The sequence below is a fragment of the Hyperolius riggenbachi genome, chromosome 8, assembly GCF_040937935.1.
Source record: "Hyperolius riggenbachi isolate aHypRig1 chromosome 8, aHypRig1.pri, whole genome shotgun sequence".
In the NCBI taxonomy this organism is placed as follows: domain Eukaryota; kingdom Metazoa; phylum Chordata; class Amphibia; order Anura; family Hyperoliidae; genus Hyperolius; species Hyperolius riggenbachi.
The window spans coordinates 9905074-9922394 of NC_090653.1; the positions used below are offsets into that span (position 1 = coordinate 9905074).

The following is a 17321-nucleotide window of genomic DNA, read 5'->3' on the forward strand; positions in this document are numbered from 1 at the left end:
GGCTGCTGCTGCATGGGTGTCAGAAAATTTTCCCACTCCAAGGACACTGCCGATACCATTCCCTTTTGGGCACTAGCTGCGGCTTGTGTTGTTTGCTGCCCTCCTGGTCGTCCTGGGTTTGCGGAAGTCAGTCTGTCGGCGTACAACTGGCTAGAGGAGGGGGAGGATGTCAATCTCCTCTCTAAAGTCTCCACAAGGGCCTGCTGGTATTCTTCCATTTTGACCTGTCTGACTCTTTCTTCAAGCAGTTTTGGAACATTGTGTTTGTACCGTGCATCCAGAAGGGTATAAACCCAGTAATTGGTGTTGTCCAGAATGCGCACAATGCGTGGGTCGCGTTCAATGCAGTCTAGCATGAATTGAGCCATGTGTGCCAGAGTCCTACCAGAATCCTCATCATCCTCTTGTGAGCGTTGTGATAGTTGTTGTGATGCATCATAGTCGTCACCTTCTTCCTGGTCTGCTTCTGCTGACCATTCGCGCTAAATTGTGGAAGTCCAACGTGCACCGCTCTGGCCCTCGTCAGTGGTGGCAGGAAATTCCTGCTCCAACTCCAGCTGTTCCTCCTCCTCTTCTTCGTCATAGCTGCTGGGGCCAGCGTTTCCTGAGGCGGATGGCCTGATGTTGGTACCATCACGCTGATCGTTTTCTCCTTCAGATTCCCCCAGTTGCATCATGACAGCTGTTTCCTTGATTTTCAACATTGACCTCTTCAGTAAACACAGCAGTGGTATGGTAATGCTGACTGAAGAGTTGTCACTGCTCACAAGCAACGTGGATTGCTCAAAATTTTGGAGGACTTGGCAGAGGTCCAACATGTTGGCCCAATCGGATCCACAGAAGCTTGGCAGCTGGCCGGATGCGCCTCGGTACTGCGCCGTCATGTACTGGACCACTGCACTCTTCTGCTCGCAAAAGCGGGCTAGCATGTGCAGCGTAGAATTCCAGTGCGTAGGGACATCACACAGCAAGCGATGGTGGGGGAGATTGAAGCGCTCCTGCATCTTGGCGAGTGCCCCCGAAGCAGTACTTGAATTTCTACAATGTTTGGCCACTCGTCGCACCTTCAACAGAAGATCGGCCACGCCTGGGTATTTCTTCAGGAACCGCTGAACTACTAGGTTCATCACGTGCGCCAGGCAAGGGATGTGTGTCAGCTTAGCCAACCTTAAAGCGCGAATGAGATTACTCCCATTATCACACACAACCATGCCCGGTTTCAGGTCCAGCGGTGCCAGCCACAAATCCGTCTGTTCCTTTATTCCCCTCCAAATTTCCTCCCCTGTGTGCTGCTTATCCCCAAGGCAGATCAGCTTCAGCAACGCTTGCTGACGCATGCCAACAGCTGTGCTGCACTGCTTCCATGATCCTACTGCTGCTGGTGCTGGGTTCGCGTTTCCGGATGAGGTGGTACAGCTTTGAGATGCGTTGGAGGAGAAGGAGTCAGAGAGGTAGCTGCTGCTGTTGTTATCCAGTGGGAGGGACGGCGGTGCAGCTCTTTGCGGCGTGGGCAACACCCGCGCCGTAGCAGGTGAGGAATCGCTGCCAGGCTCCACAAGGTTCACCCAGTGTGCGGTAAGGGAGATGTATCGACCCTGGCCGAACGCACTCGTCCAGGTGTTAGTGGTGAGGTGAACCTTGCAGGCAACGGCATTCTTCAAGCTTCGGGTTATTTTGCTGACCACGTGCTCATGCAACTCAGGCACTGCAGAGCGCGCAAAGTGGTAGCGGCTGGGAACCACGTAACGTGGGATGGCCACTGACATCATGCCCTTGAAGCTGTTTGTCTCCACCACTCGATATGGCAGCATTTCGCAGGCCAGAAGCTTGGCTATGCTGGCTGTTACTGCCACGGCCCGGGGGTCATTTGCTGGCAATTTCCTCTTGCGCTCAAACATCTCCGAGACAGACAACTGAACCGTAGGGCTGCACACTGAAGGGCTGTTGGTTGTTGTGTTTGATGAAGACTGGGAGACCTCAAGAGCACTACTCCGGAAAGTGACAGTGTCAGCGTCGTCTGATGTTTGTGAATGTTGTGAACCACGCAATGGCTGGGCTACTGCTGAGGCGGGTCTGGTGGTGAGTCTGGTGAACCCAAGGGAGGCGGTGTTGCTGGTACCCTGTCCTGTCGAGTTTGCCCACAGAGTGGGATGTTTGGATAGCATGTGGCGGCTCATGCTGGTGGTGGAGAGGTTGTTAATACTTTTCCCCCTGCTCAGGCGAGTCTTGCACACCTTGCAAATCACCATGGTACCATCCTCACTGCAGTCTTCAAAGAAAGCCCAGACTTTGGAGCACCTGCCTTGCTGGCGATTTCTGTTTGCGCCTCTTTTGCCTCTCACTTGAACTTCCACGCTTGTGGTGCCTGAAATTTCGCGCCGCCTACCTTGTGGCACAAGGCGAACTCGTGCAGCAGTGGGTTCTTCAACAGACTCATCTGTGCTGCTGCTACGACGGCGATGTTCTCGTTCACAAACAAAATCTGGGTCTCTGTCCACATTGTCCATACCCTCCTCTTCCATCACCTCAAACTCGTCATATGTCATTGTGGGGGGCCGCCGCCGTGGAGTAGAGCTCCCCAGAACAACCTCTGCGCAGCTCACTCCAACGTCGTCTTCCAGAGCTTCTTGGCCGACCTCCTGCAATTGCAACCCCTCCTGCCCAACTTGCTCTGGGATTTGGGTTTCAAAGTCCTCGGACTCGCCTTGTTGTATTTCAGTGCCCGGTGCATTTCCCACAGTTAATGGTTGTGAATCCGGGCACAACATTTCTGGCTGTTCCTCCATTGACCTTTCAAAGGTGGAAGTTTGTTGGCCTGGGAATAGCTCCTGCGAATACCCCATTGTGTCCTGAGGTAATTCATCGGACTGGTTATCTGGCAGTTGTGTGCGTGGTGTCGCTGCCGGTTGTGTCAGCTTTGTGCCCACTGGCTCCTTGTAACTGGCTGAGGACTCGGACCTCGTGCGTGATGTGCTGGTGCTGCTTAACCCACTGCTGGACGCTTGAGAGGTCATCCAAGTAATTATCTGGTCCTGTTCTTTTGGATCTGTGAGGGTTGTTGTCCTGGACAACATGGGCGGTATTGAGTGGGTTTTCTTGGGTGCTCCCCTGTGGCCTGTACGTGAACCGTCAGGGGAAACACCTCTTCCCTTGCCCCTCCCTCTTTCACCGGATTTCTTCCTCATTTCACTTATCCTTAAAGTACACGCTGACTGGCAGCAGTAAAGTGGCAGTACAGAAATGGTATACAGTGGTGGGTGAGCGGTGTACCACTATTGCCAGCAGCGACACAGAGCCCAATGCTATACAGTGGCGGGTGAGCGGTGTACTACTGTTCCCAGCAGACACAGAGTGGCAGTAAACACAATGCTATATAGTGTGGCTGAGCCGTGTACACACAGTGGCAGTAAACAATGCTATATAGTCTGGCTGAGCGGTGTACACAGAGTGGCAGTACACACAATGCTATATAGTCTGGCTGAGCGGTGTACACAGAGTGGCAGTAAACAATGCTATATAGTCTGGCTGAGCGGTGTACACAGAGTGGCAGTACACACAATGCTATATAGTCTGGCTGAGCGGTGTACACAGAGTGGCAGTACACACAATGCTATATAGTCTGGCTGAGCGGTGTACACAGAGTGGCAGTACACACAATGCTATATAGTCTGGCTGAGCCGTGTACACACAGTGGCAGTAAACAATGCTATATAGTCTGGCTGAGCCGTGTACACAGAGTGGCAGTAAACAATGCTATATAGTCTGGCTGAGCGGTGTACACAGAGTGGCAGTACACACAATGCTATATAGTCTGGCTGAGCCGTGTACACAGAGTGGCAGTACACACAATGCTATATAGTCTGGCTGAGCGGTGTACACAGAGTGGCAGTACACACAATGCTATATAGTCTGGCTGAGCGGTGTACACAGAGTGGCAGTAAACAATGCTATATAGTCTGGCTGAGCGGTGTACACAGAGTGGCAGTACACACAATGCTATATAGTCTGGCTGAGCGGTGTACACAGAGTGGCAGTACACACAATGCTATATAGTCTGGCTGAGCGGTGTACACACAGTGGCAGTACACACAATGCTATATAGTCTGGCTGAGCGGTGTACACACAGTGGCAGTACACACAATGTTATATAGTCTGGCTGAGCGGTGTACACAGAGTGGCAGTACACACAATGCTATATAGTCTGGCTGAGCGGTGTACACAGAGTGGCAGTAAACAATGCTATATAGTCTGGCTGAGCGGTGTACACAGAGTGGCAGTAAACAATGCTATATAGTCTGACTGAGCGGTGTACACAGAGTGGCAGTACACACAATGCTATATAGTCTGGCTGAGCCATCTACACACAGTGGCAGTAAACAATGCTATATAGTCTGGCTGAGCGGTGTACACACAGTGGCAGTACACACAATGCTATATAGTCTGGCTGAGCGGTGTACACACAGTGGCAGTACACACAATGCTATATAGTCTGGCTGCGCGGTGTACACAGAGTGGCAGTACACACAATGCTATATAGTCTGGCTGAGCGGTGTACACAGAGTGGCAGTAAACAATGCTATATAGTCTGGCTGAGCGGTGTACACAGAGTGGCAGTACACACAATGCTATATAGTCTGGCTGAGCCGTGTACACACAGTGGCAGTAAACAATGCTATATAGTCTGGCTGAGCGGTGTACACACAGTGGCAGTACACACAATGCTATATAGTCTGGCTGAGCGGTGTACACACAGTGGCAGTACACACAATGCTATATAGTCTGGCTGAGCGGTGTACACAGAGTGGCAGTACACACAATGCTATATAGTCTGGCTGAGCGGTGTACACAGAGTGGCAGTAAACAATGCTATATAGTCTGGCTGAGCGGTGTACACAGAGTGGCAGTACACACAATGCTATATAGTCTGGCTGAGCCGTGTACACACAGTGGCAGTAAACAATGCTATATAGTCTGGCTGAGCGGTGTACACACAGTGGCAGTACACACAATGCTATATAGTCTGGCTGAGCGGTGTACACAGAGTGGCAGTACACACAATGCTATATAGTCTGGCTGAGCGGTGTACACAGAGTGGCAGTACACACAATGCTATATAGTCTGGCTGAGCGGTGTACACAGAGTGGCAGTAAACAATGCTATATAGTCTGGCTGAGCGGTGTACACAGAGTGGCAGTACACACAATGCTATATAGTCTGGCTGAGCCGTGTACACACAGTGGCAGTAAACAATGCTATATAGTCTGGCTGAGCGGTGTACACACAGTGGCAGTACACACAATGCTATATAGTCTGGCTGAGCGGTGTACACAGAGTGGCAGTAAACAATGCTATATAGTCTGGCTGAGCGGTGTACACAGAGTGGCAGTACACACAATGCTATATAGTCTGGCTGAGCCGTGTACACACAGTGGCAGTAAACAATGCTATATAGTCTGGCTGAGCGGTGTACACAGAGTGGCAGTACACACAATGCTATATAGTCTGGCTGAGCGGTGTACACACAGTGGCAGTACACACAATGCTATATAGTCTGGCTGAGCGGTGTTCACAGAGTGGCAGTACACACAATGCTATATAGTCTGGCTGAGCGGTGTACACAGAGTGGCAGTAAACAATGCTATATAGTCTGGCTGAGCGGTGTACACAGAGTGGCTGTACACACAATGCTATATAGTCTGGCTGAGCCGTGTACACACAGTGGCAGTAAACAATGCTATATAGTATGGCTGAGCGGTGTACACAGAGTGGCAGTACACACAATGCTATATAGTCTGGCTGAGCGGTGTACACACAGTGGCAGTACACACAATGCTATATAGTGTGGCTGAGCGAGGTACACAGAGTGGCAGTACACACAATGCTATATAGTCTGGCTGAGCGGTGTACACAGAGTGGCAGTACACACAATGCTATATAGTCTGGCTGAGCGGTGTACACAGAGTGGCAGTAAACAATGCTATATAGTCTGGCTGAGCGGTGTACACAGAGTGGCAGTAAACAATGCTATATAGTCTGGCTGAGCGGTGTACACAGAGTGGCAGTACACACAATGCTATATAGTCTGGCTGAGCCGTGTACACACAGTGGCAGTAAACAATGCTATATATAGCGTGGCTGAGCGAGGTACACAGTGGCAGTACACACAATGCTATATAGTGTGGCTGAGCGAGTGGTGTACTACTGTTCCCAGCAGCGACACACAATGACTGGGGGGGACCCTGGCTAGCGTGGCTGGAGCGCAAACTACCCTGCCTGCCTACCCAAAGCTAAACCCACAGACAAATGGCGGAGATATGACGTGGTTCGGGTATTTATTTACCCGAACCACGTGACCGTTCGGCCAATCAGAGCGCGTTCGGGCCGAATCACGTGACCCGTTCGGCCAATCAGAGCGCGTTCGGGGGCCGAACCACGTGACCCGTTCGGCCAATCACAGCGCTAGCCGAACGTTCGGGGAACGTTCGGCCATGCGCTTTTAGTTCAGCCATGTGGCCGAACGGTTTGGCCGAGCACCATCAGGTGTTCGGCCGAACTCGAACATCACCCGAACAGGGTGATGTTCTGCAGAACCCGAACAGTGGCGAACACTGTTCGCCCAACACTAACTACGAGTCATCAGACCAGCCCGCGGGGCGGTTTTTCTGACGACAGTTTGTCTGCGAGCACGGACTGCCGTCAGGCTGATGAGGCTGGTTTTGACTGATCCACCGTGGGGATACTACTGTGGATACACTGGGGATACCTCTGCCTGGGTATTTAAACGTGCCCCCCTGCCCCCCACATGCTCTGGTCCTTAAGGGGGGATAGGCTGCCGATCCCCTGAAGGTTAATTACCATGGGACTACAGGGGAGCAGAGGGGAAGCAGAGCGGAGACATGTTTGCTACCAACATTGATCATTGGGGCACAGCAGCAATGGCCTGCAGGCCACATGCAATTAAAGACTCAAGAGCTTCAGGGACCATAAGCAAAGCCTCAGCGGGCCGCATTTAGCCCCAGGGCCGGACTTTGGACATGCCTGGCTTACGCTATCCATGTGTTCACTACCTTTTCTTTCTCCTTCATTTTCCTTTTTATCTTCTTTCTTTCTCCGTTTTCTATTTCCCGATCCCTCCCAGTATTTGTATTCTCACTAACGCAGTCTTGATAATTCCTAATGCCCCCGCTGTCCTGCAGATCCGGGATTCTGTGGCGGTCATTGAATATTTGGTCTGGCTGGAGAAAACCGTTCCCACTAACACCGTGACGGAATTGAGTGGCGCCAGTTATGTTGATGAACGAAGAGGGTAAGCTGGGGTATAAGAAGGAGGCGGAGGATTAGCATCACTCCCAAATATTCGCCAAAGCCATTTTCGCCTTAAAGTTGCTATTTTCGGGGAAACACAATGGCCTCATTTCTGGTAGGGTTATCAAACGAATTACCTCATGTGAGGTAATTTACCTCATGAGGTAATGACATTTAGCAATTCTGGTAGGTTTTAGTCATGTTTTACCTCATGAGGTAAATTATGAGGTAATCCATGAGGTAATTTAACAAAAATAGCTATTCTCATGGAAATTAGGGGGCATGTTAGCACATAATTTACCGATCAGTTTAAGACCTGCCTGTCCCTGGAGGTGAAGTCAATTTGTATGCATTTTGCAGTTTTTAGTGGAGTTCCTATTCAGGTTGTGTAATAGAAAAGAATCGTGAAAATAAAACTCCAAATATTTACTGGTTTTTTTTTTTTTGGGATGTCTATAATTATACTTTTCATAGGTTGCTACATAATCAAATACACCTTCCCCCCTCAAAAAAATAAAAAAATCTTTCAAACTTATGGAAGACAAATCCAAATCCTAATTTATGGAAGACAATTAGAGACTAATATTATTTATTTACTGCATGCTTACCACTGAATACCTCGTGTTTTACCTCACTTTATGCATTTACCTCATGTTTTACCTCATGTTCGGAAATGGAGAAAAATCTTTCAGAATTGCTATATAAAGAGGTAAATATCTCATGAGGTATTTTACCTACAAAAAAAATATTTACCTCACATAGCTACCAGAATTGAGGCCAATGGGCTTGATTCACAAAAGGGTGCTAACTCGGGTTGCCACCTTTAGGGTAAAAAAATACCGGCCTGTGGGTGTGGCCTGAGGGGTGTGGTCTAAAAGTGGGAGTGGTTTGTCACGGACTTTTTAAAGGACAACTGACCTGAGAGGGATATGGAGGCTGCCATAATTTATTTACAAATGCACATTTCCTGGCTGTCCTGCTGATCCTCTGCCTCTAGCTATAGCCCCTGAACAAGCATGCAGATCATATTTTTCTGACTAAAAGTCTGACAAGATTAGCTGCATGCTTGTTTCGGGTGTTTGATGCAGACATACTAATGCCAGAAAGCTTAGCTGGAGAGCCAGGCAACTGGCTTTGTTTAAAAGAAAATCAATATGGCAGCCTCCTTATCCCTCTCTCAGGTCAGTTGACCTTTAATGCTAGGTACACACTATACAATTTTCTGACTATTTCCAACAGGTCCGATCGATTTTCTGATTGATTTTCTGTTTATTTCTATGGAAAAAAATAGTCAGTCTGACAGTAAATCAGTCAGAAAATGGTATAGTATGTACCTAGCATTAGGCTAGATCTGGGTCTCTTAGAGGCAGCATTAAAGGGTACCTACACTAAGAAGGAAATGGCTTTTTCCTTTTAAAATAATACCAGTTGCCTGACTCTCCTGCTGATCCTGTGTCTCTAATACTTCTAGCCACAGCCCCTGAACAAGCATGCAGATCAGGTGCTCTGACTGAAGTCAGACTGGATTAGCTGCATGCTTGTTTCAGGCGTGTGATTCAGCCACTACTGCAGCCAAAGAGATCAACAGGGTTGCCAGGCAACTGGTATTGTTTAAAAGGAAACATCCATATACATCTCAGTTTAGGTTCCCTTTAATGGGTGTATTTATATTTACCCGGGGAGCTTCCTCCAGCCCCATGAGGTGCCTGGGTTCCCTAGCCAGCTGCTTCATTCACTTGATATGCTCCCCCAGTAATATCTGGCTGGCCTCGCTCTTCTGTGTCATGCGTCTACCCCCTGTAGTGCTCCCGCAGCGGAGAGCATTCTGCTCCTGTGCAGTAGCGGCCGGGTCGTGTATATGCAGAAGCACATGGCTGGCCGTGATTGTCCAGATTACCGGGGGAGGCGAGAATATCAAGTGAACAGAGAGGCTGCAAGCAAGCCCACACACCTCATGGGGCTGGAAAAAGCCCCCAGGTAAGTATAAATACACCCAATAATAACATTTCAAGCATCAAGTCCTGGGGGAGGACGCTGAATGATGGAGTGGAGTTCCGAGATTAGCCTGCCTGCTTGCGATCGTGGGCGGCAGGCTGTTACACATAAAAAAAAAAATTGTTTATTTACACAGGGGCGGGGGAAGCGGGAAGAGCAAAGTTTCAACTCACCTTCCTCATTCCCCACACACAGCCTCTATCTTCATCCTGTCCCGGCATCTGTTGCATTGGTAAGAGCTCCCCCTGTGATGACATGCTGTTACGTCATCACAGGGGGCACTGTTACCATCGCAAAAGATGCCGGGACAGGATGAAGATAGAGGCTGCTGTGCGGGGATCGAGGAAGGTGAGTTGAAGCTTCGCTCCGGCCGCTTCCCCCACCCCTCCTGCCCAGGGTCGGACTGGGACACTAAGGGTCCACCAGATAAGTTTAAGCCTGAGGCCCACATGCTCAGCCCCCTACCACCTCCCGATTTGGAGCTCACATACGGATTTTGAGCAGATGTCAGTGCTATATAAATACATAATTTGGTAGGACATCAGACTATGACAATGGTAGGGAATAGGTTGTGAGCTCTTCTGAGGACCGTCCATGACAAGGCTATGCAGGTGCTGGATTCACTGTCGTGGGATATGGTTACTTGCGGCGTGCGCATGTAACCATCAGATTCATACCTCAGATCAGCAGCGACCAGAGAGAGGCAGAGTAGGGTGCACACTACCCACCTGGACCTAGTGCACTTCACATGCAGAAAGTGACCAATTACGTCACTTCCACATTTGAAGTGTCCATGTCCTGCACATAGTGTGCGCCCTGCTCTGCCTCTATCTGGTCGCCTGAAGTATAAAGAGAGGCAGTGGGGATTGGGAGCCACACTACGCGGGGGATGGGGGGAGGCGCCATAAGAGAGCAGCGCTGGTGCTATGGCAACTGGCACCTGCACCATTTTTAAAGCATACCTCCCAACAGGACAGGAAAAAAGGGCCAAAAGTGCATACTAGCAGCGGTGACCGGGGGACTGGAGTCGCGCCGGCGGAGCAGGTAATGCATGCCGCTCTATTGTGTCGGTCGTCGGGCAGTCGAACGCCGCTAGCGACGTGTTCCCTACCCGCGGGGGATCGACGGTAATTTTCCGCACGGAGCGATCGGACGAATTGGATCGAAATTCGGCGTGTAGCGCGAACGATTGGCAGCAGATTCGATCCAAGTGATCGAATCTGCTGTCGAAACGGCGGCAAATTGGGCCAGTGTATGGCCAGCTTAAGGGGTGCTTTTCTTCTAAGTGAACAGCAGTGACCAGTTAAACAGCAAGTGGGATGGAATACTATAAATCAGGTCTTCCTTTTTCTTAGTGATAAAACAAGCTTGTGCCAGAGACATTGGAACACTTGATTGATGTGTATCCCATTCTCAAATTAGCTCACTGCAGGGGTTCCCTTTACAACAGGACCACAATGCTGATAACAAGCACTCTCCTCTCCATGCAACAACACATAATCTCACCCTGAAAAGCTATAAAAAAAACCGGCAAAGCTTATCAGCTGCTGTTAATGAAAGCACCAGCACTTTGAAGGACTTTACCTACTTCCAGGCTCTCTCTACTCCAGAGTGACAGCAGCACATTGAGCCAGGCCAGATCACAGCAGGGACTGTGAAGTCTCCATTCAGAAGTCGCTGCCCAGGCATGAACGAGGGGGGAGGGGAGGGCCCTCCTGAGGGCCCGTTTCCACTGTAGCGTTACGAAATCGCCGGCTAATCACCGCAGGCAAATCGCATGCGGGTGCGATTCCGCATGCGTTTTTTGCCGCGATTTCGCATGCGATTTCGCATAGGTAAGGCTGTATGCGATTTTAACCATGTCACTGCCTGTGTGAATTAACATGGGTACCTATGCGAAATCGCATGCGAAATCGCGGCAAAAAACGCATGGGGAAAACGCATGCGATTTCCCTATTAAATACATTGTGTGCGATTCGCCTGCATTCCACACGCAGGCGAATTCTGAGGCCCCTACCCTGCAGATTTTTTCTGCACAGAAAAACGTGCGGGGAAACGCACAAGTGGAAACAGTCCCATCCACTTCTACTGACTGTGCGGATCCGCATGCGTTGCCCGCATGCGGATTCGCGATAGTGGAAACGGGCCCTGAATCTGCACTCACTCGCACAGCTCACTCTCTGTCCTCATGTGAGAGAACTGCAAGCAGTGCAGGGCAGAGGTGATCCCAGCTGACTTCTCTGCAGTGCACATGATTTCTGTAGTGCAGAACTGCGCGGGCTTCTTTGAAATGCTGCCCCTCCCTCCACTTCTTATTGGACATTTGGAGCCACAACAGCAACAGCATTGGCTAGTCCTAAGCTGCTGCTGCTGCTGCTATTGGCCAAACTTCTGATCTGTGAGGAGAGGAGGGCGGGTCTAGTCTCTGCTCCGTGACAGGGAAAATGTGACATTTGTGCAGAAGAGAATTCTACCGCATCTTCAGCGTCTCCCCCTCTGCACTTGTGGAAGTTGGAACAGTCTGTCCAAATTACCGGGCAGATACATTGCCGGTAAAAACATTTTTCCGGCAGCGGCTTTTTAATTGATTTTACGGCTGGGCCGGGGAGATACCGGCTGGGTGGCAACCCTAGTGCTAACATACTTAGCACGCCTAAAAGCTTTGGACGTGCAAACTAGGGTGCTAAGTAGTTTGCACGTCTAAAGCTTTTACTGATCGCACGTTAAGTTGGTGCGCCTGAAACGTCGCACCGTTCGCGTGTAAAATAGCTTATCAAGCTATTTTGTACGCGTACGCTGCAACGTTTTGCGCGCACCAGTGCGACGTGTCGCACACACTGCACAGAGGTAACCTTTGCGCGTGCAAACGCTATCGCTCCTATTAGTGCGTGAAGAGACCGTTTTCGCGTCCTAAGTGCCTCTGCACTAGCATGCTAATTCGCACCCTTTAGTGAATCAAGGCCAATGTATACAACATGGTTACTGAAATGAATAAAAGAAAACAATGCAATTTTATTCTTGAAAATAAGGGCCAGTGTTCACTGTATTTTCTCAGAACTTGCAAAATGATTTTGAAATTCATTTTTCACTCAAAAATCAAATTTTGTATTATTTTCGGGAACATTTGTGAAAAAAAAAGTATTGGCGTCTTTGCAGAACACATGTTGAGCATTAAAGAGAACCCGAGGTGGGTTTGAAGAATATTATCTGCATACAGAGGATGGATCTGCCTATACAGCCCAGCTTCTGTTGCTATCCCAAACCCCCCTAAGGTCCCCCTGCACTCTGCAATCCCTCATAAATCACAGCCATGCTGCTGACAAACAGCTTGTCAGAGCTGGCTGTGTTTATCTCTATAGTGTCAGTCTGCTGCTCTCCCCGCCTCCTGCAGAACTCCAGTCCTCGCCTGCATCCCTTCCCTCCCTGCTGATTGGAGGGAAGGGACGGGGGCAGGGACCGGAGCTATGCAGGAGGCGGGGGAGCAGCTGAGACTGATACTACAGAGGTAAACACAGCCCACACAGCGCGGCTGTGATTTATGAGGGATTGCAGAGTGCAGGGGGACCTTAGGGGGGTTTGGGATAGCAACAGAGGCTGGGCTGTATAGGCAGATCCAGCCTCTGTATGCAGAGAACATTCTTTAAACACACCTCGGGTTCTCTTTAATGCAAAAAAAGCCTTCTATCTAGAGATGGCCAGAACTAAAACATCCGTAAAAGTTTGTGAACAGGGTGAACCGCCATATACTTCAATGGGCAGGATAATTTTAAAACCTACATGGACTGATTCTGGCAACAAAAGTGATGGAAAAGTTGTTTCAAGGCGCCTAACAACTGGACTGTCTGTGGCATGCCGGAGGGGGATCCATGCCAAATGCCTTACCGAAAAGTACGTAGTTGACGCAGAGTTGTGTTTTAATCATTGAAGGGCAGAAATCACATTACATTCCTACATTTGTGGAATAAAGTGCTTTAAAACGTCCGGCATGTGTACACATCCATCAGGCAATGTAAGGGTTATGCCCGCTTCACACTGACAGACCAAACGCTGCGTTTACCGAGATTGAGCGCTAACAGGTCTGTGAGGCCCTTAGGTGTGCAGGTGCTGCATGTGCGCTCAACAGAACAGACCAGCATGGCGTGTAGCAGAGGCCACTAAGGAGCAGACAAACTTCATCTACACTCTAATTTTGAATTTTTATTTTGTAGCCTGTTTGTGATTTGTGAACCCCTCCATGCTAACTAATTACGCGACCATGCAGCCACTCGAGATTGAGCACTAACAGGTCTGGATGTCATGGATATACATTTGACATACCCAAAAATTTATTTATTTAAAAAAAAAAAAAATTCAGCCCTGGTGACACTGATGAGAGATGCAGAGACTTGGCTCTGCACATGATGGTGCAGGTTTACATACAAATGTCATTTGAGAAAAAAATTATAATTTTGTTGCAGCCACTGTAGCAGAAGAAGCCAGACAATGGCCTCAGTTCACTAAGCTTATCTCCTGTCTTTAGTAACGCTTCTAGAGTTATCACCATGGTGATGAGGCATGTCGTATTCAGGAAACATTTTACCTGACGAAAACCTAAAGTTAACTCTTCTGTCTCTAAGTTAACTCTCCAATCCTTAAAATATCTCCAGAATTCTAAAGTTAAAGACAGGCTGCTAATTAACTGCGTGTGAAAATAACTACAGAGGAGGTAACGGAACTACAGAGGAGGTAACGAGATAAGATAACTCTCTCACTGTGAAAACTTCTCTCTACACCGCTTAACGACCGCCTAACGCCGATAGGCGTCGGCAGGTCTTAAAGAGACTCTGAAGCGAGAATAAATCTCGCTTCAGAGCTCATAGTAAGCAGGGGCATGTGTGCCCCTGCTAAAACGCCGCTATCCCGCGGCTAAACGGTGGTCCCTTCACCCCCAAACCCACCCCCGCAAAATCACCGACCAACTTGGTCGTAACATTTTCTCTTCCTGGAGGCAGGGCTAACGGCTGCAGCTCTGCCTCACAGCGCGTCTATCAGACGCGCATCGCCGCCTCTCCCCCGCCCCTCTCAGTGAAGGAAGACAGAGGGGCGGGGGAGAGGCGGAGGTACGCGTCTGATAGACGCGCGGGAGGCAGGGCTGCGGCGGTTAGCCCTGCCCCAATGCGGAAGCCCTCCCCGGCTGCACCGAGGGGATTTGGGGGTAAAGGGACCCCCGTTAAGCCGCGGGATAGCGGCAGTTTAGCAGCGGCACACATGCCCCTGCTATCTATGAGGTCTGAAGCGAGATTTATTCTCGCTTCAGACTCTCTTTAAGTGGTTTTCCATGGATGTCAGTTCACGGAGGGTGTAGCCGTGAACAGCCGGAGAGCCGCCGATGTAAACACGCGGGGAAGAAATCCCCGCTGTTTACATCATACGACGCTGCTGCGCCGCAGCGTCGTAAGGCAGATCGGCGATCCCCGGCCTCTAATTGGCCGGGGATCGCCGGCATATGGTAGGCTGAAGCCTATCCTACAATGCGCAGGACGGATATGCAGCTCATGGAGGGAGAGGGAGGGACAGAGAGGACGGGAGCGCCGAAAACGCTGCGGATGGGGGCTTTGAAGAGCCCCCCCCCCGCAAATCGCAGAGAGCCGGCGGCGATCAGACCCCCCCCCCAGCAGGACATCCCCCTAGTGGGGAAAAAAAGGGGTAAGTCTGATCGCCCTGGCATAATCCTGATCTGTGCTGCGGGCTGGAGAGCCCACGCAGCACAGATCAGGCAAAACACCCCTGGTGTGGAGGTAAGTTTTCTCTTGCCTTATTATCTCCAGCATGATCTTAGTGAATTGAGGCCAATAATTGTCATTTACAAACAAAATGTAAACTTTTTTTTAGAAAATAAATGTTTGTTGGGAATAGTTTGGGCCATCTCTACTCCCATCCAACACATGCATTTAGCAGCTCCCCATCCTTCCCTGACTTATCACGGGGGAGGAAGTGACACGGGATAAAATCTTCCCAGAAACTCAAAGAGGAACTTTACCGAAAGATAGTAGTAGGAGAAACAAATCTTTGCAAAGTGAGAAGTTAAAAGCAGAAGATAGATCAAGAAATGATTGCTACTGGCCATGTCATTCGTTCATGTTGTTTGGCAGGCATGGAAAAAACAGACAGCAGAAACCGGACACAACTGCCATTATCACCAACTGAAAATGTGATAGGCTAAATCCTGGGTGTATATCTATATATATATATTCCCAGAAGAAACTGCCATGGCCCTGTCATCACACTATGACAAGACACAGGACATATATATGCGATTTTTTCCTGGTGGACTCAAAGCACTTCAGGGCTGCAGCCACTAGGGCGCGCTCCAAGGGCAACCAGAGTCATTAGGAAACCTTGCCCAAAGACTCCTTACTGTTTTAGGTTGGTTTGTCGTCTTAAAACAGAAGGAATTTAAGTGAACATCTGTGGTTACCCACAATGCACTGCTACTGAATATGAAAATTATCTCTTTATCCCCCTGATGCCAGGCTTACATCCAGAACTGCTGGTGTATAGCAAGCCTATAGCTTTACATTTTACACACCCACATCAACCCCACATGCACATATTGAAATTCAATTTCCATATTCAAACTCAAATTCTGTTTTCCATCGAACCCATGTCAAAGAGCTTCAAGTGAACCAGAGACGAAGCACCCTCGTGTATTTTACCATATAGATCAGTGGGAACATTATTGAAAACACCTACCTTGCTTTCTGTTTCATTCTGCACTGCACAGCTTGTTTCTTATCAGACCTGATAAAATCCCAGACTGAGCATTCAGTCTGGCATTGCTATAATGACTCAGCTATAATGATTCCTGAGCAGAGCCAGCAGGGTGCAGGCTTGGACTTGAAAAGACATGAGAGAACACAGATTGAGCTATAAATATTCCTGAGCAAAGCCAGACTGAATGCTCAGTTGGGGATTTTATCAGGGCTGATTAGAAGCAGGCTGAGCAGTGAAGGATGAAACAGAAAGCAAGGTAGGTGTTTTCTCTAATGGTCCCACTGACATATATGTTAAAATACATGAGGGTGCTTCGTCTCTGGTTCCCTTTAACTCCCACATCAAAGGCAGCAGCCTTACCAGTGGGTTATCCAGCTGACCACGTGGAAGGGGTTTCACCACAATATCCGCCACACAGACATCCCTGATTATCTATTTGAGAAAAGGTAAAGATTTCTCATGGGAGGGGCATGAAAAAGGGGCACCAGGACATTTGGGAGCCAAATTTTGGCTAACAGAATCTTGGTAAAATCTACCAGTATTCTACATTTTAAAGAGTAAATCACCATGAAAAGATAAAATAAGTAAATACCAATATTTTACTACAGCTTAATCTACCTAACACTATTTTCATACAGAACCCTTCTTTACCAATCCCCAACTTTGACTACGCCATGCCTAAACTTAACCCCCCCACCCCCCCACCCCCCCCCCCCACACACACACACGCCTAACCCATCAAACACCTCCCACAAGCCTAACCTTAACCGTCCCTCAAACGCCAATCTGCCACAATTGTGATCATCTTAGGGCATCATTATAAATTGCGGCTATAGTGTGAAATTTGAGCACCTGCATCGCCTGGTAAATACCTTATTTACTCACGTATAAGCCTAATTTTTCAGCACAAAAAATGTGCTGACAAAGTTACCCCTTCGGCTTATATGCAAGTCAGTTGAGCAGAACAGATGGTGGAGCAGGTTTTGTTACTGGCAGAGGAGTGTAAGGATTGTGCACTAGTGAACCTGCTGTTGCCAGCTGGCTCCCTGCTGTGTCCGTGCCCTCCATCCCCTGCAACATGGTGTGCAGAGTACCCTGCTGAAGGCTACCTGTGTCCCCTGGCTTGTGGAGCAGAGCGTGCAAGCAACGTGTCAGCGGTGCAATGATCGGGGAATCTTCCTGTGTGGCAGTCGCTGTGTCTCATGTTTATGACGCCATCTAGTGGCATCTTGAGACACAGAGGTATCATCCTTGGGGCGCATCTGACT

At 49.2% G+C, this 17321-nt stretch overlaps 1 protein-coding gene across 2 annotated transcripts in view; it reads left to right on the forward strand.

The window, feature by feature from the left end:
- The window catches only part of LOC137528025 (xaa-Pro aminopeptidase 2-like), a 90078-nt gene that overhangs the window by 42224 nt on the left and 30533 nt on the right, over positions 1–17321 (forward strand). For both annotated transcript variants that reach the window (XM_068249244.1, XM_068249245.1), the window contains exon 13: positions 7197–7306. In XM_068249244.1, the coding sequence (XP_068105345.1) occupies positions 7197–7306 (110 nt within the window). The remainder of the gene's footprint in view (positions 1–7196; positions 7307–17321) is intronic.